Raw genomic sequence first — 22,240 nt, 5'->3', positions numbered from 1 at the left:
TAGTGTGTCAAGGCATTAAGGAAGATCTATGTCATCCTGAACTCAGTCACCAATGAGGCTCAGATGCTGACAGCCTAGTTGCCCTGAGCCCTTCCTTTCACTTCCATGGGAGGTGAACGAGATCCCACTGCAGTGAACAGCAGCCCTTGCCTTGACTTGACCCGTGCGTCATGCCTGGTTGATGCTTTGACTTGTGCTCCTGGAACAGCTATAATCCTTGCCATAAAGCCCTCTAATAACACTTAGGTAAGCCTCAGAGTAGCATCTTTTAGCCCCAGGACTTGTGCTTGTTGGGAAAGGTTTGCGCTGGAGGCGTCACAAGTTTCTATGTCTTTGAATCAGTAAAGTCAAGCTAGCGATATCCTTGATGTCAGGGTACAAAGCCGTGACATAGTTCACCTCGCTACAAGAGAAAAGGGAGCACAGGTGCCTGTGTATGTTCATTTGCTGGGCAGAGGGTGGCCTTGCAGCTGGGGTGGGCCAGTAGTCACTGTAAGAGGCATCAGGATAAGCGTGGGCTTCCTGGAAGAAGCCGAGTCCATTGCTGGAGTCTAAGAGAAAGGGCTGCTGTGGGGGCTGGCTGGGGAAAGGGTGCTGCTGCTGGTGCTTGCTGTACGAGTGAAGCAGGTCAGGGCGAAGAGCTGTGGACTGTGGCAGAACATGGTGCTGAGTCTCCAGGGCCCGTTCTTGCTGAGCACTATCAGGGAGGCAGCGGCTCCTCTGACCCAGCCTGTGCGTGCTGCAGCGCTCCTGAGGCCAGCTGTGCTCTGGGCCCATTCCACCTCCTGCCAGCACCAGGTGCTGGAAAGGGCATCCTGGTAGGCAGCTGTGGTCCCAACTGTGGGGGTGATGGAGCGAGTAGGGGTTGTGCCCGAGGTCACCGCAGTGATGAGGGCTTCCTGTCACCTCTCTATCCTGAGGGATAGGTATGGGCTGATCATAACCATATGTGTCATCGCTGATGGAGAGCGCTGACATCTTCTCCAGGAGCATCTGGCCTGGCAGTGGCTCTGGCTGCGGCAGCTGCTGCTCCAGCCCCAGCCCAGCACCGAGGCCACCAGCCCAGCTGCCGGGCGGATGCTCAGGGCGGCTCCCCCGGGACCACTCCGGGGCGCAGGACAGCCCGGTGGGTTCCTGCGGTGTTTCCGTGCGGGTGCTGGGGGGTGCAGGCTCTCCTCCCCCAGCCCTGCGCTGCGTGGGGTCGCGCTGCTCCGCTGCTCCCCCCAGGATTAACGGGGCCCTTACCTTGGCCCTGAGCTCATCGGCCACCGAGAGCTGCGCTTGATGTGGTCTCTCTGGGTGGTAAAACTTGCATTTATTGCCATAGGTGCATTTTTTACCTGAAAGAATCAAAAAAAAAATCAAACAGGAGGTTGTCACAAGCACCCATGTCGATTAACATGCTCGTCACTTCTCCCCAGTGCTGCGCGTTTGCAAGGGTGGGGTGAGGACTAACAGCAAAGAAGGGAAGTGCCATTTTCTAATTCAGTGGTTTTGGCTCCAGATTTAAATATTCCTGACCTAAACAGCAGGGTGAAGCAGCAGTGAAAGGAAGGTTCTGCTATTTTTGGAAGTGTTTGAAATTCATCTATGTTCTGGTCGCTGCACTCAGTGGGCTGGGAGACCTACTACCACTACACCAAGTTGCTCTAAACCTCATCCAACCTCACCTTGAACACTTCCAGGGATCGGGCATCCACAGCTTCTCTGGGCAACCTGTTCCAGTGCCTCACCACCCTCATTGTAAAAAATTTCTGCTTTAGATCTAATTTAAATCTGCCTTCTTTCAGTTTAAAGCCATTGCCCCTCATCCTGCCACTACATGTCCTTACAAAAAGTCCCTCTCCAGCTTTCCTGTAGGCCCCCTTTAAGTACTGGAAGGCTGCAATAAGATCACCCCGGAGCCTTCTCTTCTCCAGACTCAACAACCTCAGCTGTCTCAGCCTGTCTTCATAGGAGAGGTGCTCCAGCCCTCGGATCATCTTTGTGGCCCTCGTGTGGATTCACTCCATCTCCTCCACGTCCTTCTTGTGTTGGGGGCCCTAGAACCGAACGCAGCATTTCAGGTGTCTCGTGAGAGGAGAGTAGAGGGGCAGAATCACCTCCCTGGAGCTGCTGTCCATGTTTAAGATGAAGGAGCCATAAACAGCTGCTGCCTTTGCTGATGCTGAAGCCGCTTAATCAGGAGAGGAAAAAAGCTTCACCTGTTTGAGCAGCCCAGAGCTAAGTCTCTACCACATGAAGCAGGACAGCACGTAGCAACCACGCTTGCCCCTAGCTGAAGGAAAGCGCCGCTGGGAAGCAAGGGGCAGAAGGAAGAGGGGCAGTAGTTCACAGCACGGGGAGAAACCCACCATAGGGGCAAGGCTGCCATTTTGGTTCAGGAAGCACTGGGTTTTTGCTGAGGAAGTTATTAAGAGTTGGTCCATGCCGGCCTAACGGATCATCAGGAGGCATAAACCTGGAAAAGGAAAAAGTCACAGGGGTAACAAAAATACCTCCAGCTTTTGGAGCTAAAATGCCATCACTGCTTGTGGCACAAGCTTAGGGCAGAAAACCCTTGTGATCCTTTTGTAGCCTGACCTTCAGGAATCAGGCTGAGCTATGAGACACAGTGCCTTCCTGCCTGCCAACCCAATACTTCAGCTTCATGTAGTTGTGTTTTCCTAATAACTTAAAACAACTGGGAACACGTGGTGGCTTGGCATAGCTCTGGTCAGACGGCAGCCCCAGCTGTTACAGCATTGCTTCCTTCTTCTCTGAAGCAGCAGCAGCGAACTCTTCTGTGGTCCCAGCACTGCAATTCTCACCGGCGGCTCCCTTCCACAGCAAACTCACTTTTCTCTTACTAAATACTTGTAGGAGAATGAGGATTAAAAAGCCAGCAGTTATTTCAGAGCTACACCTGATCAGGCGCATGGTGTGATAAACAAGCCCAGGCTTTTTCAAGGATTCAGTAAAGGCTTCCTGCTACAAGGCCCACAAAAATGCTCAGGCAAAAACTCTTTACTCTTCCATGCCAGTACCTGAATGGGATGCTTGAGGAAGAAAACTAACCAGCATCTCCGGGCTCATTTGCAAATGAATCTGCAGTGCACCCACGCGTGGAACAACTCTCTGTCCACGAAGGCGGGAGGCAAAAGGAATTTGTTCATCTGCACCCACTGAGGCACCACCAGGGATTTGTTCATCTGCATAATGGGACTGAAACCTCCAACTTCAGACTGTGGTTTTTGAAAGGTTCCCAAAGCTGTGCAAGAAAGTCTCACTGAAACTATTCAAACAAGCTTCAGAATAACAGCTAGACTTTCTGAGGGCAGGGTTCTGAAAAGGCCAGGCAATCCCTACATGTAGGAAGGAAAATCTCATATAAATGTTTGTAACCAGTAAGTAACTAGGGAAGAAGCCTGGTGGTATTTGGAGATAATGAACTGGAGCTTCGAGATATAAGGTATGCTGATGTTCAGCGACTGCGTTTCTGTGAACAACGTTACAGGGAAACTGAAACCCAGTGCCAAGAGCTCCCATCCAATTTTGGTGGTGGGAGAGACAAGTCTCCATCCTGACCCACGGACACTGCTGCTGCGTGAGGCGACTTCCCTGCTCGCGCCCATCCATGCACACTGGATGTCTCCAGGTGTGTTTCGCCAGCCAAACTGGTGGCTAAAGAACACCTCTGCTAGTAGGAAACTCAGACAAGGTCAGCATGTACAGACTGAGGAGCACAGCTCAGCCTCACAGGCACGGTGCAAGTGCCTTAATGGAAACCTTCCACAATGGGGATAGCTAAGGGGGCAGAGAGGCCAGCTTTTCATCTCTCTTCTAGGAAGTTATGATTAGAAAAGTATAGGAAAAAGGGCTGTTGTGCCTTATAGGGGAATTAAAAATACTGCCAGATAGCCAGCCTCCTCTCACTGATTTAATTCTGTTATTCTGCTACAAAATAGAAATCAAAATATAGCAGGCCTTGGGTTAACATCCCAGTTTGGATTGGAAAGAAGCAAAACTGACCACTGATGTTGCCTTTCAAATAGAGAAGTTCGTTGAAGGTGACATGGGGGGTTTAAGACCAAAGCTGAGGGAGCAGAAACTAAAGAAATGAGATAAGAAAACCTGCGGTAAGTTCTTTTCAGAAAAAGGCTCACGTACTCTGCTACGGGTGGGAGGAGCATTGATGTTGGAGCTGGCTGGGGCCATAATGTGTAAATTCAAACCGTTTAACAACAGCTGCCTCTTACCTGTTACTGACAAAAGAGTACATGAGTAGTCGCTGCTCAATAAACCATTTCCACTCGGGGTTTTCATTCTGGAGATCCCGGTAATGGTCATTGGAAACAATGACTCCGTCTTTCTCATAAGCAACTTTCACGATATAGCGATCATCATAGCAAACCACCCTCTTGCCTTTCACCTTCCGGGATGGGGTGTACACAAGGATCGATTGCTTTTCAAGCTCTTCAAGAATGTGCTGATCTGGTGGGGACATTGGCAGAAATAGAAGGGAAAAAAGAGCTTAAAACGGAGAGACTGATTCATTAATAATGACCAGGTCTCAATTGTGTGCATGTTTAGGAATCTAAAGATGTTTCAGCACTTTAGGCAAGTTACGGTGGTGTGATTTTCAGACTCAATGATATCCGGTGGTTATTTGGCAACTTGAAAATTAGGTCTTTTACAAAAGCACCTGCTTGTAAAATTTGAGACCCTCTTTTTTTAAGTCTTACCTGTGAAAAGATGGCTTGAATTCTACACCAGAGGCATACTGAAACCCTGTGGTTCCCTTTTACCCCACTAGATGCTAGAAGGCTCATAACCAGCCCCGATATGAAACTTACTTGGAGATAAAATGTGCCTGATAAAATAAATGAATAAACAAACAAACACAAGTCTTTGGCTGCCATTGAGGACACTCTGACTTCTTGTCGTTCCTGCTGTGCAGAAAGGCGGATCCCCAGCTGCCTCATCTGCAGCCGCTAAGCTGCTGGCACAAATCTGGCAGATCTGTTTCCATACAAACTAAGTCTCACCACCCTCCACGGATTCCAGCTGATGCACTTCCTTCTCCTGGAAGAGGAACCCGTGTAGCTCCTCTATCAGGGTAATAGGCTAACAGATAATAGTCACGCAGTAGCGAACATTTCAGATACTGCTGCCTTTGGATAATGTATGCAATGATGTCGTCATCTCCTGGCTGGCCGTAAAAGCTCTGCAGACTCATTGTGAGCTGATAAACTCCTTCTTTAACTAACTCGGCTGGCAGCAGCTTGTGCTTGTACAGCAGAGGGCTCAAAGCAGCATAACAAAGCCTTGTGAGCAGTTTTAGCTGCGAGCCAGGAGTGTGCAGCAATAAATTAATGACTTCTTTAAGTCATGGAAACCTGATACAGAACTTGCACTGTGCTTGTCTTTATGGGGCAAAACTGCACTGGAGTCTTCACATCCCCTGTCTCCAAACTCCACCTAATGGTTGCCATGTTATGCCCGTGTTATACCTACCTGCAATGGGACAGTCTTGTCGAGGGGGCTCCTTTCTCCAGAGTGGGACAAAAACCTTGATGTACGTGTGCCCCCTCTCTCGAAACCAATCCACCGCCAGCTGGATCCCCCAGCAGGAGAACACCTCTTTGTTTCCGTGGCTGTAAAAAAGAGGAGGATGGTGAGGCAAAGCTTTCAGTAAGCTTCCAGTTCTCTTCAACTGAATCAGTAGTGAAAAGGCAAAACAAACAACTTTTTACTTTTGTGTCTTTCACTAGTTTCCAAGAAAGCAACCTGGCAGGGTGTCCTGCTTGGACAGACTCAAACACCACCTCCAGCAGAACCTGAAACTTGTTATCTGAAGCAGTCTAGACACTTAAAAATAGAGGTATCCCATCCCCGACTTCTAGGATCTGCCTGCTACCCAAGCCTGTTGCTGCCATCTGTATCTGATGGACTTGGGTCCTAAAGTACCAGCAAGATCTTAGTCTGTGTCAGATCCTTCAAGTGCCTTGTCTGGTAATGGTTTGAGGAGGGAGAATGTCTTCCATCAGGAACAGAAACCCCAGAAGCTCTCCCATGAGAAACAAAATGTGAGGATTATGCTTCTGTGGTAAGAGTGATGTTAAAGATTTTAACGGCTGAAGTGGCTGCAAGTGTGACCTCAGGTCATTCAGCTGCCAGCCTCTTTTGGAAACAGGAGTCAAACCATGGGAGAAAGAAAACTGTAAGAAGCAGGATGGGAAATGTGGAGGGCACCAGAAAAGGGACAAGACCTCAGTGGAGATGGCCAAAGACACTTCAAATCCATCTTTATCTTGCCCTAATTGGCCAATTTTGTCTTTGTTGCACAGAGAGGCAGGAAAGCCCTAGAATAGTGCTGTAGCAAAGGCAGGCAAGGTGAGTTCCGGAGAATTATTGATATTCAGAGCAAGACACAGAAAACAACCTCAAGAAAAACAATTAGAGGTGATATATCCTTCATAAGTTCTGCCCGCCTCCCCCCCCACCCTTGAAAGTTCTTATTGCTTGTCATTCTTTTATCTAAACTTTTACTACAGTGTAGTGCATGTGCAAAGAAAGGTAATTTGTTAACTACCTCTGCACAAGGAAACAAAAATAAACTCTACACAAAGGTCCTAAAACAGATAAATGTTCTCACAGTATCTACAGAAATCTCATCCTTGTACTTTGAGCTTTCTGGATAATATCACCTCAATGTCACTCACACTTTTACCTCTGCAAAACGTACCTGCAAACGACTCTCTCAGTTACTACACGTACCTGCAGTGACGGACCAGGTGAGGACGATGCCACAGTCTTAAATGCCTCTTCCTCCACCGCCCCCCCCAATACCCCCCCATCCCCGGAATTCCTGTCTAGGTTTTGCCTACATCAGTCTCATAACCAAAGCTCCATTTTACACCTAATAAAAGTTTCAGTGCTGGAATGGTGACCACAAACGAGAAATAGTACAATTTGGATGAAGAAACTTTTTTTTTTTTATTAATAGATACCCAGGCAATAGAAAGTCTTAAAAAAAAAAAAAAAATCCCACCAATAATAAATGATCTGAAGTGCTTGACAGATCTAATCTCCATTCTAGAACAGCTGTTTTGTTTGGGTTTAAAGGATAGGATCTACCCAGGATACAAGCATAAAGTCACCTAGACAGATGAACTGAAAGTTCAGAGGACTTTTTCAGATAACTGCCTTTAAAAGGAAGCCTAGCTACATCTTTAATGCTACGATTCAAAGTTCAACAACAACCTACCTTAACATTGACTACTCATATATATAACCCTGTTAGCTTTAGGAAAACAATTTCGGACGTACCTCCAGTGCAGAAGGTAAAACATTCAAGCAAAAGTGATTTTCGGCCAAAAGGACACACAGAACAAGTGAGAGGAGGCACTTGGAACAGTTTCTCAGCATTAGCACTTACTCCAGTTGCTGCTACATCGCTACAGCCAGACCTGGGGAACGTGTATCTAAAATAGTAGGTACAGGCACAGTGTGCTGCAGTGTCAGTGCAACTGAACACCAATGTCTGCCGTGCAATGGAGCGGGGGCTTTAAAGCTTTACGTTCTCCTACGTGGTGAATTTGTGTTGCCTGGCTCCTATCAGTCACCTTCCCCAGGCACCCCCATAGCTCACAGACTGTAACTGAGTCCCATCTCTCTCCCTCCTGCCAGCAGCAGGGTACATCGCACTTAGGTGACAGATCAGCAGGGCCCACCTGTCAGAAGCCAAAGCAGAAATTTTGCCTGGCTGTGACTCCATAATTAGCATGAAGTGGTTCCTTTTTCAACTGTACAATTCCAACCCCTTTGAGGAGTTTAGTCAAAACAATTTCTTTTGAAAACTGCGAATGGCACCATCTCCACCTGGTTGTGACACAGCTTTGGCTGCTGGCCTAGGAAAAGACCTCTGTACCTATCGTAGCTTATAACTAAGCGTAAGTACAAGCAGTAGACTAGGAAGCCTCTTTGGTGTGCAGTGAATAGAGTTATGACAGGTCCTTTTTAATATTTATTGCATCATTTAGGTTTGAAGAGACCTTTAAAATCGAGTCCAACTGTAAACCTAATACTGCCAAGTCCACTGTTAAACCATGTCCCTAAGCGCCACATATACACATCTTTTAAATACCTCCAGGGATGGTGACTCAACCACTTCCCTGGGCAGCCTGTTCCAATGCTTGACAATCCTTTCGGTGAAGATATTTTTCCTAATATCCAATCTAAACCTCCCCCGTGCAACTTGAGGCCATTTCCTCTCATCCTGTTACTTGTTACTTGGGAGAAAAGACCAATACTCACCTCACTACAACTTCCTTTCAGGTAGTTGTAGAGCACAATAAGGTCTCCCCTCAGCCTCCTTTTCTCCAGATTAAACAACCCCAGTTCCCTCAGCCGCTCCTCATAAGACTTGTGCTGTAGACCCTTCACCAGCTTCGTTGCCCTTCTTTGGACGTGCTCCAGCACCTCAATGTCTCTCTTGTAGTGAGAGGCCCAAAACTGAAAACAGTGTTTGAGGTGCAGCCTCACCAGGGGGACAATCAATTCCCTAGTCCTGCTGCCCACACTATTTCTGATACAAGCCAGGATGCTATTGGCCTTCTTAGCCAACTGGCCACACTGCCGGCTCATACTCAGCCAACTGTCAACCAACGTACCCAGGTCCTTTTCTGCCAGCCACTCCTCCCCAAGCCTGTAGCGTTGCATGGAGTTGTGGTGACCCAAGTGCAGGTCCCAACACTTAGCCTTGTTGAACCTCATACAGTTGGCCACGGCCCATTGACCCAGCCTGTCCAGATCCTTCTGTAAAGCCTTCCTACCCTCAGGCAGATCAACACTCCTTGGTGTCATCTGCAAACTGTACTAAGGGTGCACTCAATCCCCTTGTCCAGATCATTGATAAAGGTATTAAACAGAACTGGCCCCAGTACTGAGCCCTGGGGAACACCACTTGTGATCGGCCACCAGCTGGATTTAACTCCATTCACCACAACTCCTTGGGCCAAGCCATCCAGCCAGTTTTTTTACCCGGCAAGCACATGCCCATGCAAGCCAGAAGCAGCCCATTTCTCCAGGAGAATGCTGTGGGAAATGGTGTCAAAGGCTTTAGTAAAGTCTAGGTAGACAACATCCACAGCCTTTCCCTCATCCACTAAGTGGGTCACTTTGCCATAGAAAGAGATCAGATTAGTCAAGTAGGACCCACTTCGCATAAACCCATGCTGACTGGGCCTGATCATCTGGTTGTCCTGTACCTGCCATGTGTACGTCAGGCTGATCTGCTCCACAACCTTCCTCAGCACCAAAGTCAGACTGACAGGCCTGTAGTTCCCCAAATCCTCCTTCTGGACCTTTTTGTAGATGGTTGTCACATTTGCTAACCTCCAGTCAATTGGGACCTCTCTGGTTAGCCAGGACTGCTGATAAATGATGGAAAGTGGCTTGGTGAGTGCTTCCACCAGCTCCCTCAGTACCCTTGGGTATGTGACCCATCCGGTCACATAGATTCATCCGTGTGTAAGTGGTGTAGCAGGCTGCTAATCATTTCCCCTTGGATTATGGGGCTTCATTCTGCTCCTCGTCCCTGTTTTCCAGCTCAGGGGCTGGGTACATGGAGAACCAACTGGTCTTACTATTAAAGACTAAGGCAAAGAAGGCATGAAGTACCTCAGCCTTTTCCTCATCCGTTGTCACTCTGTTCCCCCCACATCCAATGAAGGGTGGAGATTCTCTTTAGTCCTCCTTTTGCTGTTAATATATTTAAAGAAATATTTTTATTATCTTTTACAGCAGTAGCCAGATTAAGTTCTAGTTGGGCTTTGTCCATTCTAATTGTCTGCCTGCATAACCTCATGACATCCATGTAGTCCTTCTGAGTGGCCTGACCCTTCTTCCAAAAGTCATAAGCTCTCCTGTTTTTCCTGAGTTCCAGCCAAAGCACTCTGCTCAGTCAGGTTAGTCTTCTTCCCTGCCAGCTTGTCTTTCGGGGAAGACATCTTTCACCAGTTCCTGTACCTTTAAGATTTCCTTCTTGAAGAATGTCCAGCCGTCCTGCACTCCTTTGCCCTTCAGGACTGCCTCCCAGAGGACTCTGTCAAGCAGGCTCCTAAACAGGCCAAAGTCTGCCCTCCGGAAGTCCAAGGTAGCAGTTCTGCTGAGCCCCCTCACTTCTTCAAGAATAGAAAACTCTTCTCATTTTATGATTGTTATGTCCAAGATGGCCTCCAACCATCACATCACCCACAAGTCCTTCTGTGTTTGCAAAGAGAACTAGCAGTAGCCTTGCTAAACCATTCTGCCCACTTCCCACGGATAGGCTGGCAGATGGCTACGTTTCTAATTACATCTGATGGAAACGCAAAGTGTACTGAGACATCTGACTAGAGAGACCAGCTGAAGGCAAGGTTATTTTCCATTCCATTTCTATGGATAGGCTAATTGGTGATTGGATACTGCTAAATCACTTACTTGCTTTACTACCCTGGGGCATAAACATCCTTTTCAAAATCTTGTGTCCTGCAATGGGCACTCAACACCACTTCTGAAATGCTCCAGAAAACACCAGTCCCAAGGCAGAAATACAAATGCTCAAGATGCTTTTCTCCACACAGGCAACTGACTCTCCAAGCTTCAACTTTTTGACAGCTTCATCCCTAAACCGCTACTTCTCCTGCATTTTTGTGGTTGCCAGTATTGATGATGTTTTCCCAGCAAGGAAGCCTAGCATACCTTTTCCCTGACTTCTGCAAACAGCCCTTCTCTGTCTGACAGCAGTAAACAAAAAATGTTAAAATGATGATACCGAAAGCACTCACCAAGCCCATCCTGTTAGCCAAAGTAAACGCCATTCATCAGCACCACTTTGAAAGGCATTCAGAAGAGGAAGGCAGCTCTTTTAGGCTGCATTGGTTCAGTACGAACTGAACTGACAATATTTCAACTGTTCAATGGTCTTCTCTATCATGCAAGTAGTCTTCAACTTTATCAAGACAGAGCTTGGGGATGTCCGAGAAGACCTGTAAAACCTTTCCCTTTCTGAAACTCAAAAGTACTTTACATTCCTCTAATTGTTTTCAGGTGAAAGACAAGGAATCCATGGCAGAACACCAGCCTTCAATAATCTAGCAGGTAAACATCTCTTGGACTCACATTTTGGAAATTATTCTACAAAAATATTTCAATTTTACACACCAGAAGCACAGGTGGCTTCTTGAAAACCCATTTAGGTGGCCATATGGTCTAGCAAAGCAATATGACCTGCTAGCTCAAGCCATTTGCTCCACATTTGTTTTAAATAATCTCTGTCTAGCAAGCTCCTGTGCATGGGCTGGTGTAGCAGGATGAACTCATAGCTTTCCCAGAGTACTACGAGCTCAAAACATGCACTATTTCTTTAGGCAGCAACCTACTCTGGGCCTCCTGCTAAGCAGCAAGGGTGCATCTTCTGCCATCTTGGAAACAACGCTGTTCTCTGCCTTGTCGACCTCTGCGTGCTTGAAAAAAGCCCTGGTAAATTGGTGAGGACAAGGTTGTTCCAGAAGAATGGCGCACATGATCAGTCAGGGGTAGTATTGCCTGTAAGACGATGAAAGGGTAGGTGCTCAGCTCAGCCGCTCTGCTGGAATGGGTGCTCGTTTCTTTTGCGGAGAGGCAAGAAGGACACCCCGAGGAGGGTCTAAGGTGAAAACAAAAATGGGGGCAGGAGATCCTAACACCTGGCTACTGAGCTCATGATGCAGCCAATGCTAAGCGATTTTGCTCTGTTGTGCATTTCTGGCTCCTCATGAGCTGTCCTGCCTGAGGAACCCCTCATTTTTGGATGGGCTTTCTCCCTTCATCCAGAAGATGGCATAATGTGCTTGGTCTCCAGTTGCTCTGGATGTGCTTGTCCGCTTTGTCTTCTAAGCAGAGAAGATGTGGTCTCATCTCGCCTCACACCAAAGCTAACCAAAGGAGGAAGCCCTCCTCTGCCCTGTCGCAACCTGCAAAGACAGGCTTGGCCAGGCTGAGCAGGCAGGGAAGTTAAAAAGAGAAAACTGGAGGATAGCCAGAGCATCCTGGACTCTCGACTGCCGGGGCCTCTGGACATTCGTAATGCTCAGGCAAACAGAGGCCAATCGATGACTGTCTTTGACCTTCCCACCCATGTGGATGTGTCAGGCTCCTCATCAGTAAGAGTGCTTTCACAGCATCGGGACACTGCTTAGGAAACATAATTGGCCAGGATGGGTTGCTATGACATTTCCCAGAAATAGAATTAATTAAGGGGGAAATAAGACTATTCAGTACAAGTCAATCATCAATTCCCTGATATTTCCATAAAAATGAAGCCAAACCAAAAAAAACAATGAAAATATATGAAACAGGAACATTGTTGGGGTTTACTTGCAAGTCAAAACAGCAAAACTGTGATGTTGTTAGGAACCATAGTCACCCATCCTTACTTTCCCTCTCCTTCCTAGATTAGCTGGGCTATTCTCTCTATAAGTTCATCAGTTTTTCCTGGAAACACCTTGGCATACAGATTTAGAAATCCTAGGTACCCGTTTGAAAAGGCAGGGAAATATCAATGGCGAACTAAAAGAGAGTGACTGCTGAATCACGCTGCTGCAAACAGTAGTGGTTAGCTAGGTGTTGGCTCATAAAAGGTCAAAACGCAGAGCGAGCCAGTGATTGCATTTGGCGTGTGTATTTACAGGCATGGAGACAGCAGGTCCTTAGAGGCTGTCCCTCAGCCAAAGAACAGGAATAAGCAGTGGTTCGTACATTATACACCAAATACGTCAACGCACCTCTCACCTGAAGGAAAAACATACTTCAAGCCGTCAGCTTTAAAATTCAAAAGCTTTGGAGGAAGAGGGATCCCTTTTAGGAAACAGAGCTTACCTCATTGCAACATTGCTGCCGTCGATCACAATGGGTCTCAAGTGATCAGAAGAATCACTGTCATCTTCTCGAAACCACTTCGACCCTGGTGAAGTGCTACACGATCCACGGGCAACAAGTTTCAGCAGGGAAGGTTGAGCCTGGGTCTCCAGAGCTTGAGGTTTGCTCCCCATCCGAATCAGCTCTTTCAGCACATCATCCTCCAGGGCCTCTTGGCCCAGGTTCTCCAGCACTTTGCAGATGTCCTTCTTGCCATAGCCCAGCTTACAGAAAAAATCCAGCTTGCTCTGGTGCACTTCCACCCCTGCCGTAGAAACTTTTCTGGAGCATGGTGGCACTGGCTTGCTAGAAAGTGAACTGGCCAGTGCCATCTTAGCAGGCATTTGCGTTCCTTTACACTCAGTGCTCCTGTCTTCCCAGCCTCATCCAACAGGCATCAGTTTTAGGTGGGGGAAAGACTAGAAAACAAAACGCCAGCGTTAAGGAAGAACGTGCAATCTCAGTTATTTGCCTACTGCACAGCAAAGAGACACTACCCGATCAGCTGCCTTCTCTCTGGAGAGACTGTCCAGTCTTCTCTCAATGTTTCAGCATTTTTCCGGTCCACTCTCATTTATAAAAGCTCTGGAGCGTCCCATGCAGTGTTTGTCGCTCTCCAGGCGTTATGTCAGACAGGTGTCATCCTACTTCGTGAGCCATGCAAGCCTGCCTGTACACAGACGCGCCGTATGCGTAAGTTTGTTCTTCAGACTTACCTCACAGGAAATGATATAAAGGACAGTGTAACTGGGGATTTTTAATTTGCTCAGTGTGGTTTGTGAGCCGCAGATAAAAATCTGTCCAATGTTGTTGGATGAGCTCAGGTGCCATAGCAACTCAACAAGTACAGCACATTTCATCGAGTGATTTTAAGGAAATGTGTTTTTTGCAAAGTAGCTGGGAACTCTGAACTTTTTTTTTTATAGTTTTGTCTTTCCTAGTATGTGTCTGTCTGTGTATACACAGACATACCTTCTGAAATTTTGTCACTCATCTGTTCCAATGATGCCTGACTTACTCTTTTCCTGTTATTCGCGATTTCAGTGAGAGCTTTTATACTCAGAGAAGCAGCTTGTTTTTTGAAATCTGCTGGGGCAGTGGTTGGAAGCAGGCAATCTGAAAAGTGGTTTCGGTTTCACTTAGGTTTATTGTCAAGATAAATTGTTAATTCAGAAATGAGTGTGCAGAAGTAGCAGAAAGCTACTTCAAGCTTCTCCAGAACTGCACTATTTACATTTCTGGTCTACCCAGTAAACGAAGGTGATGGGCAACATATGCAGGCATACCCAGAGCTGCTTCAGCCCAACAAGTGTGACGAGCACGACAGAGACGTGGTGACTACTCATCCATCAAGCCAAATATCTTCAGTCGCTGTTGGCGTATTTGCACAGAAGTTTCTCTCGCCACATCTCTTCAATTACTGGGGCTACCTGAATAAAAGCTCTGACTGATTGTTCCACCCACGTGTAGGATGTAAGGGCGGACCTCTTCCCTTCATTAACTGCGGCCAGCAAATGACGCAGAATTAACTGACCAAACAACTACCTCCATGACGAGCCCAGAGCCACAACCACATTGCACCACTGGCTCCCCCTTCCCAGCTTGCCCTGCACGCCACCAGCCTGTCATCCACTCCCTGCCCAGAGGTGGGCTGCCCCAGCAGCTCAGAAGCCAAAACCATCTGGAGGAAGGCACAGAGTGACTGGAGACAGAGGGACGGGAGAGGAGCCTGAGTGCAGCTCCTCCTCAAGATGTTAAGGACTCCCTGCGCTATGGGGAAGAAACCCACACTGGGTTCAGTTAATTTAAAACTTCAGCAGGAAAAAACTGATAGTTAACAACCTCACCTCATACAACTTTGATCTTTACTTTTCTACGTAGCCTTATAACTTTCAGGTATTATTCTCCGGAATAAATCTGGCACTCTCTTAAAAGTGACAAACAGCATCAGCAAAATAAAAAGCACCTTACATACATAAGGGGAAAGCAGTTAGCATGTACGTTTTTCTATCTAAACCAAAATGTTGCTTATTTTAGCCTGTGGGCTTGACTGGTTTTCCTCACAGTGCACTCCACAAGTGTAGCAGTTTTTATATCTCATCTTTGTTTTTAATTCATGGACTAAAGATGAAAAGGTATTTGCCTGCTTTTTCATTACTGAAATGGTTTCTCAGCTTTGAAATAACTACTCTCTGAACTGAAATCCATTAATGCATCTTTTTTAACCGAATGTAGCTGAAGCTGCCACATAGGCTAGTGATGTAGCAAACCCCGCTTCCAGGTGTGTAGTCAGTGGCTCCAAACACTTAACACGCACTACTTGATTTGATTTTATGTCTAGATTATTTTGATGAATTATTGTAAGTGAAGAATTTCAGTTGCTATCTGTCCTCAGGTTGAAATGAAAACATTTAACACATATTTTAATAGCTGTCACTATTATTTTTTAGACCTGTACTTCTATATATTCTGATGCTTTTTTTATATATATATCAGAGCAATTTCCCATATTAGCATCACATTGCGTTGTGTGCATGTTTCTCCTGGATTTCCTCAGAAAGTAGGTTCAATTAGATCCTTCAGAATTTTACCAGCCAGCTTTCCAGCTGCAGAGGGTGCAGAGACCACATCTGTCTCGCATGCGGTGACAGCAGCACACGCGAGCACATGCTGGATGAAGACTGCTCACCACATCACTTTTCCAGCCCCACCCCAGGAAGCCCCGAGCCCGTGGTCCACATCTGCGCACTTTGCACCCTGGCACGCAGAGACAGTGTTTCCAGGCTTGGCCCTTCCGTGCGCCCTTTGGCTTGGTGAGCCAAGGCAACGCATGGGAAGCGCTGAGCTCTGGGCTGCTGCCTGGGGTTGATATGACGCAGTATCAGCCATCACCGGCAACATGCTAGCTCTGCCTAGATAACCACTGGATTTCTGCTGCGGTTCGACCAAATATTGAAAATCAGTAATGCTGTGACTGCAGGGTTTTCACTGCAGAGAGAACGAGTTTGCAACTGTGAGATAAAATCCTTGGTCAGAGCTAACACTGAGGTCACCCTTCTAAAGAGAGGGTTAAAGGATAACAAAATCACTAGCTTACGTGTTAGTGAACAGTGAGTAGCATGCTCAAGTCCAGCAGGTCAGTTGGGTGCTTAGAACCAGCACAAAAATACATGACAAGAGGAGAATTTGTGCATCACAGAGTCCAGCTTTTGCTATCACAGACAAACAGGTTGTGAAATCCCAATTACAAATTTTATGACCTTCGTGTCCAAACCACCTAGATTTTCCTCCTGCCACTTTCCCCTGTCACCTCAGCAGAGCCTGTTGGGAAGCTGTTCTTGTTTTCCCTTCACCGAGAGCCAAAGTCTTCTCATTTCCAGGCTAAATTTATTCACAGGTAATCGTGTGCCTATCCTATGTTCTAGCTTAAAAAGCGCCCTGGCTGGCTGTGGTGTTGTGCTCCCTCTTGCTTACATGCATGTGCATACACACACAGAGGGAATGGCTTTAGTCATGTTTCCAAAATTCTATTTTAATCCTAACATTTTAGCTATTTAAAAAAATTACTTTTAATCAAAATATTGAGACAACTGTCAAGGTCTTCTGTCTTTTTTGTATTTTGACAGATTTGGAAGATGAGAAAATAGCAATTTGAAATTTTTGTAAAAACTTTCCAAAAAAGTAGTGGTTATATTCTAGTTCCTCATCTTGAATGACTTAGAAGAATAATTTCTGCCTAGTCCTTCTGCCAGGTCTTTGCTTCTCTCGTAAACAGCCAGAGCCAGGCGGGGTGCCCCGAAGGTTTCTGTTTAGGCAGCACCTCCAGTGGTCTCAGGCCACAGAACCATAATAAGGACCAGCTTGACTCAGAGGGAGCTGGGGGTCCTCAAAACCCCCAATGAAGCCTCGTCCCATCCACACAGGGGCAGCGGGGACACGGCCCCAGCCAGACCTGGCGTTGGTCAAGGCAGAGCAGGTTGGAGTCTTCTCTAAACCAGGTGTGCGTGCCAAGTATTGCCAGGACTGCGGCAACAGCTCCCTGCCGCCAGTGTTCCCCCTCACACCTTAGGTCTGGGCCACCTCTTCTCCCTCCTCTGTTGCTGAGAATCACGCTGCAACCACCTCAGCCTGCAAGATCATTTGAGCCTTTCCATGAGCTGCTTCTCTGAAAGAAGATGGGCTGTTCTGCTTTCAGAAAAATAAGTTTTTCTTTCACAAATCACAGATGCACACAAATGCTTAATAACAAGACCAGTCATTTGTTGTCATGATGACTAAGAAAAGATTTGCCTTTTTCTTCCCCACCTTCCCTGCTACTTTTGTCAAAACCAACAAAAGCAGACACCCCAGAGAGCGACCCGGCCTCGCAGGTATCCCCACTTGCTCTGCACCTTACCTGACAGCTGTGATTTCTGTGTCCCAGCAATACTGTCCCACCACTCATGAGCCAGGTGCTGGATTCAGAGAAGTACCGGGCTCACAAGGAAGTCATCAGCCCACATCCACAGGCTTTATGGCAATGCTGATGTCAACCGAGAGCAAACAAGTGCAGTGAGCAGGTTAGAGCTCATTTTATAGGAAGGTTTTACTTCCTCATTTGGCTGGCCGAGCTCTCCTGTAACTCTACAGGTTGATAAACTTTCACTTCATTTTTCAAAAGGAAAAAAAAGAAAGAGGTTCCCAACACATCTCTGTTCTGAGTCACAGGCAAAGATCAGTCAAATCGACCCTGGCAGAGATCCCCGACACTGGGCAGTGAGAAAACAGCATATGAATTCTAGGGCAAGTTTTCCAGCGGGGATGTTTTACCAAGTTATTTCAGCCTCATTCCCCTTGTGTCTGGCAAATTTCTGAGCTTCAGGGACACGTGGAAAAAAAAATATTTTTAAAATCAACATTTTGCTTAGCGTCCGATATTGCAAAACCTCGTCCGAACACCTCCACATCTGAGGGAACCTGCTCTGCGAGACTACAGTAAAACATCAAACACTAAACCAAGCCCCCTAAGCGACCACTGCCTCGATGGAAAGACTACTTCAGAGACATGCAGTCCGTCCACAGCAAAGACCAACAGGCACTTTCCAATAGAAACCTGAGGTTTCCCTCTGCTTGTTCCTTACCTCGCTGCAGGGGCAAACATGCCTCAAATCCACTTTTAGGCAGAGGGGAGGGTTGGACACTCAAGGAGGGGTTAACCTCTGGGACCCTTTGGGTGCTGCAGACAGCTCTGCAGGTGTGGTGTCCTTTGCCCACAGGGCCAGGGAAGGTGAGGGTACTCCGACGCGGACCGAGAGCACCTCTGACACTCTCACAAGGTGACATAGCAGCGCAGGGCTGCTCTTTCCCAGCCAGAAATTCCCCCCTACTTGCGTACTTTGTGGGAGGAAGCAGGGTGTCCAAACCCTTTGCAGTGGCATCCTGTTTAATCTAGAGACTGGTTGCTGCTAAGCAAGCCCTGCCACCGCTCCCCAGCTGGTTCCTGTCGATGGGTAATGCCTTTGAATCGTGCACAGGCTCCCGAGAACTTTGGGACCCAGGTGCTCTGCTGCTGTGCAAAGCAGTGTCCAGGCAGTCACAGGATGAACGGGCAGCACATCGCCTCATCCGTCCTGCTTCTGGCACAAAACTTCCTCTGATCCTCAAAGGTCTGGCTGGGCAGGTTAGCGCCTACAGAAACAGGAAAGTGTTCCTAAGGTTACAACTATAGAAACACGCTAGTTTTCTGCTGCCAGGAATAGCTGTAAGAGCAGAACACCCAGAGCCTTTGACTCCACATCCCTGGAGAAGAAAAACCGTATTTGCTCCATTTGAACTTGCAGGATGCCACATACTTCGTCACAAGACCACCACAGAGCGGTACTATTAGAAAGGAAAGAGAAAGTGGCTACATTATTTATAACCCAGAAAGGCAACAGAGCAAAGCATACGATGTTGCATAGTATCATTTTAACTCCTACTTCCCAGTAAAACATTTTTTTACTACATAAATAGGAACAAACCAGAGCTTATAAAAAGAAACAAGAAAATCAGGTAAGAAAATCCTGCACTCATCTTTCATTTGTAATGAAATGACTAAACCTATCTACTGTAAAAAGCCATGAGCGAAAGACTTCAACATCATTCAAATTGTAGTCAGCCAGGAAGACCCTTATCCAATTCCTGAAATCTGTTAAGAGCCTTTACCTAGGTGATCACTGGCTGGGAGACAGAAGACCACGAGAAATAAAGGATCACATTTAATTTTTCCAATGGTTTCCTTTCTCTGCTGTGCTCCCTTGTGCTGACAAGCACGCTAAGTTTTCCCAGTGCAAAGATATATTGCTGCTCAATGGTGGTGTTACGTTCAAGAGGCAAAGAGCTGCAGTGGGAGATGTTTTCAGAGGGGAAGATACCCCCACTGATGGATGTTCCTATGTTGAGGTGAAGACTGATGATTTACTGGTTTGTGAAACAACTAGACCAACCTCAAAGCAAGACAGCCTTGTCGTGGCAGCTCCTGGAGACTATGGAGAGGACTAAGCCTGACTTTCAAGGAGGTTATCTGTGCAGAACCACTTTCCTGATGGTGTTAGACTTTCATATGGAAAAAACATTCTCTTTAAACAGGTAGTGTGGAACACCACAGGTGTTTTGGTCTACACACCCCAGTGAGCTATTTGCTTTGCTAAAGGAAACAGTCATTTATTGCATCAGCACCAGAGAAAGGCGTTATTACCATCTTCCTCATGTGAAAAAGTTCACCTGCTGGGAAAATCAAACATGCGTAGGTGGCCGTAGTATCACAGTGAAAATTCTTTAGCCCCTAACCAGCAGAAGACAGTCAGGATAAGGCAAGTGCTTAATCAAATGCAGGTCTATTGCTAGGAATATTTTAAATAATTCCTGGAACTAATACATTCTCCATCCTGCCTTGAGCAAGAACATCTCCCTACTGCCTTCAGCGAGGCTTGGGTCAGACCCTCAAGCCACACTCACTCAACTCAAATCTCCTGATTCATTAAGAACAGCAAGCCACCGTTACACAGTACAAGCTATGTTCCTAACATTAAATATGATTTTTATACACTATTAGACAAAGTCTAGGCAATTTCTGTCAGAGAAATTCTCTCCCTGTTGGAGATACTGGAAATTTTGACTTGGAGACAAGTGTTCACCCCCAAAATTTACATCATTAACTTAACAGGTCTTGCTAGAACGCTGGATCAGTTATTGATGGGCAATCCTGTACCCAGGCTGGTAAAGAGCCAGTATCTTTACAGCAGGTATTTTTACATGCTTGCCAAAATGACCACCTTTCCTCCCTCCCCAAACTGTGCCACAGTAGTGAGCACTACATCTGACCTCAGAACAGGTCAGAGAAGAACTGATTTCAATAGTACAGCCAATGGTAAATTTCTCTACTTCGTGGAAAATTACAATCCCATCTTAAGATCTCAGGTAGCAGGATCCCAACTTGGTTTTGCCTGAAGTAAAAAAAAAAATAAATAAAATCTATTTTTCCTCTGCTTTTTGTATAAAAAGATACTGCTATTACTCAAGTGTTTTCCCCAGTTTTATGACAAAAAGTACCTTTTACAATCAGAAAGTCCCCAACAAGTTTCAAGTTCAAAAGTTTACTGCTGTTCAGTTTAAGATTTCAGAAAGCTCTTAGAACTGTCTTTCAGCTTCAATGATTTATTGCATGCTTGGAAGACCTAAACCTTAATACGATTTACTGCTGCCTTTTAACACAGCTACCGCGTTTAACCAAGATGCTACCGACTTGCTCTCTGAGAAAAAGCACGTTCTGTCAGTAACCAGGCCGAGAGTTTTACATAAAATACTACCCTGCAGCAAGTATTCACATAATTCTTAGTGTAATTTAACATTTTCTAAATCGCTAATACTACCCTTATGTATGCAACAGGTGACTGACACAATGGGATTGACATTATTGATGCTCTAGAAAGCTTACAACCAAGACCTGTAATCCTGTTGTCAGTAACATATAAAATTAATATGAAAAAAAAAATAGGCTATAGGAGAGTGAGATGAACAAAGATAAGAGCAGCAACAGATTCAGAAACACTTCTGAACTTCAAAATTTTGAATGCAACTTCTTAAAAATGCTTGTCCGAATAACTAGAGGGGGAGGGGTGCTTTGCTTTGGTTTTTTTTGTTTGAGTGGTTTTGGGTTTTTTTTCACAAGTAGAAGGAAGTAAGTACAGCTTTACCGACATAGGGTAAAGATTCTTGGCAGCCCAGAACCAGGGACACAGGGCACGCTCTTCCATCCATGAATGGGAATATGCAGAACGACTCTTTTGGCACACATCCCAAAGGAAGAGCAAACACACCAAGGCATTGCACCAAAAAGGGATTTTGACAAAGAATGCTTTCGTGTTGCCAGCTCCCTAACCCACCCAGAGTACAACCAGTGTTCGTGCTCAGGAAGGTTCACAAACATAGTAATAATCTCGGAGAAAAGAAAAACAGGAAGCCATCAGCGAGAAGGCCGACAGCCATCGGGCAGAGCACACACCAGGATGAATCCAGGGTTATCGTGAAAGTTTTGGGGTAACCGCTTACCACGTCACCTATGCCGGAACACCAACCTCTTGCATACAATCCTTATCCCACTACTTCTGACTTGTGTGATGTCCATGGGATTGAAGAGAGATCGTTGTTGCAAAACCCTAGCCTCTCACTTGCCTTTAGTGCTCTAAGACCAGATCCCATTCATAACAAGGTTTTGGTCAACTCCACCTCAAACCTAGAGAGAGCTACGGAGACAAAAAGGAACTGCAATGCATGACTACAAAACAGGTCTCTATAGGTCTTCCTCTTATCCATGGACTACAACAGTACAGAGAGTCTGCATCGCATCTTTAAGTTGTCACAGACAAGGGAATCCAATAGAACACAACAGGCAGCTGATTTTTAAGCCTTTAGCCTCTGAACCTAGAGCCTAAAGCATGAAGAACTCCCCTTCAAACAGGCCTCCGCTAAGCCGAAGTGAAGCAGCTGATGCTTCTGCTACGGCATTTTCAATGTTATTCTCAGCGTTATAGAGGAAGGTGGGATTTTTTTGTTCTGTTTTGTTTTTTAACTACCACACGCACCAAAGGTCAATACTGAAACTGCGCCGGAGATAGCATTGACGAAAAGGAAACACGGATAGGGAAGTGTGAACTCTCATCAGAATAAAAGAAGCCAGCTCTTCAACACTCAGATAATAAAAAGTCCTGTCCACTCCAACAGCTCTGGCAGGACAGGAACAGCAGGAAACGTTTGTGGTTTCAGCTGACCATACGGCTTGTTTGTGTCATTCCCTGAAGAA

General features: G+C 46.3%; 1 protein-coding gene across 1 annotated transcript; it reads right to left on the bottom strand.

Moving 5' to 3' along the window:
- Positions 1-315: 315 nt before the first annotated feature.
- ZC3H12D (zinc finger CCCH-type containing 12D) lies at positions 316-13,265 on the bottom strand. Its single transcript, XM_086625957.1, has 5 exons — positions 12,883-13,265; positions 5,497-5,636; positions 4,239-4,473; positions 2,355-2,461; positions 316-1,340 (listed from the first exon to the last, which is right to left on the bottom strand). The coding sequence occupies exons 1-5, from the start codon at positions 13,263-13,265 to the stop codon at positions 316-318; spliced, it is 1,890 nt and encodes a 629-aa protein (XP_086482083.1).
- Between the last annotated feature and the right edge of the window lie 8,975 nt (positions 13,266-22,240).

The sequence above is a fragment of the Tauraco erythrolophus genome, chromosome 2 (genome assembly GCF_009769465.1).
Source record: "Tauraco erythrolophus isolate bTauEry1 chromosome 2, bTauEry1.pri, whole genome shotgun sequence".
Taxonomy (NCBI): domain Eukaryota; kingdom Metazoa; phylum Chordata; class Aves; order Musophagiformes; family Musophagidae; genus Tauraco; species Tauraco erythrolophus.
Note: the sequence above shows the minus strand (reverse complement) of the source record. Positions and strands in the feature narration are given on the sequence as shown.

What these genes read in the sequence shown, in the direction of transcription:
- ZC3H12D (XM_086625957.1), bottom strand. Translation starts at nt 13,265, where the DNA reads ATGCCTGCTAAGATGGCACTGGCCAGTTCACTTTCTAGCAAGCCAGTG. An exon ending in ACAAGACTGTCCCATTGCAG is followed by an intron (nt 4,474 to 5,496) that starts GTAGGTATAACA and finishes TGTCCCCACCAG; the next exon opens with ATCAGCACATTCTTGAAGAG. An exon ending in TACTCTTTTGTCAGTAACAG is followed by an intron (nt 2,462 to 4,238) that starts GTAAGAGGCAGC and finishes TTCCTTTTCCAG; the next exon opens with GTTTATGCCTCCTGATGATC.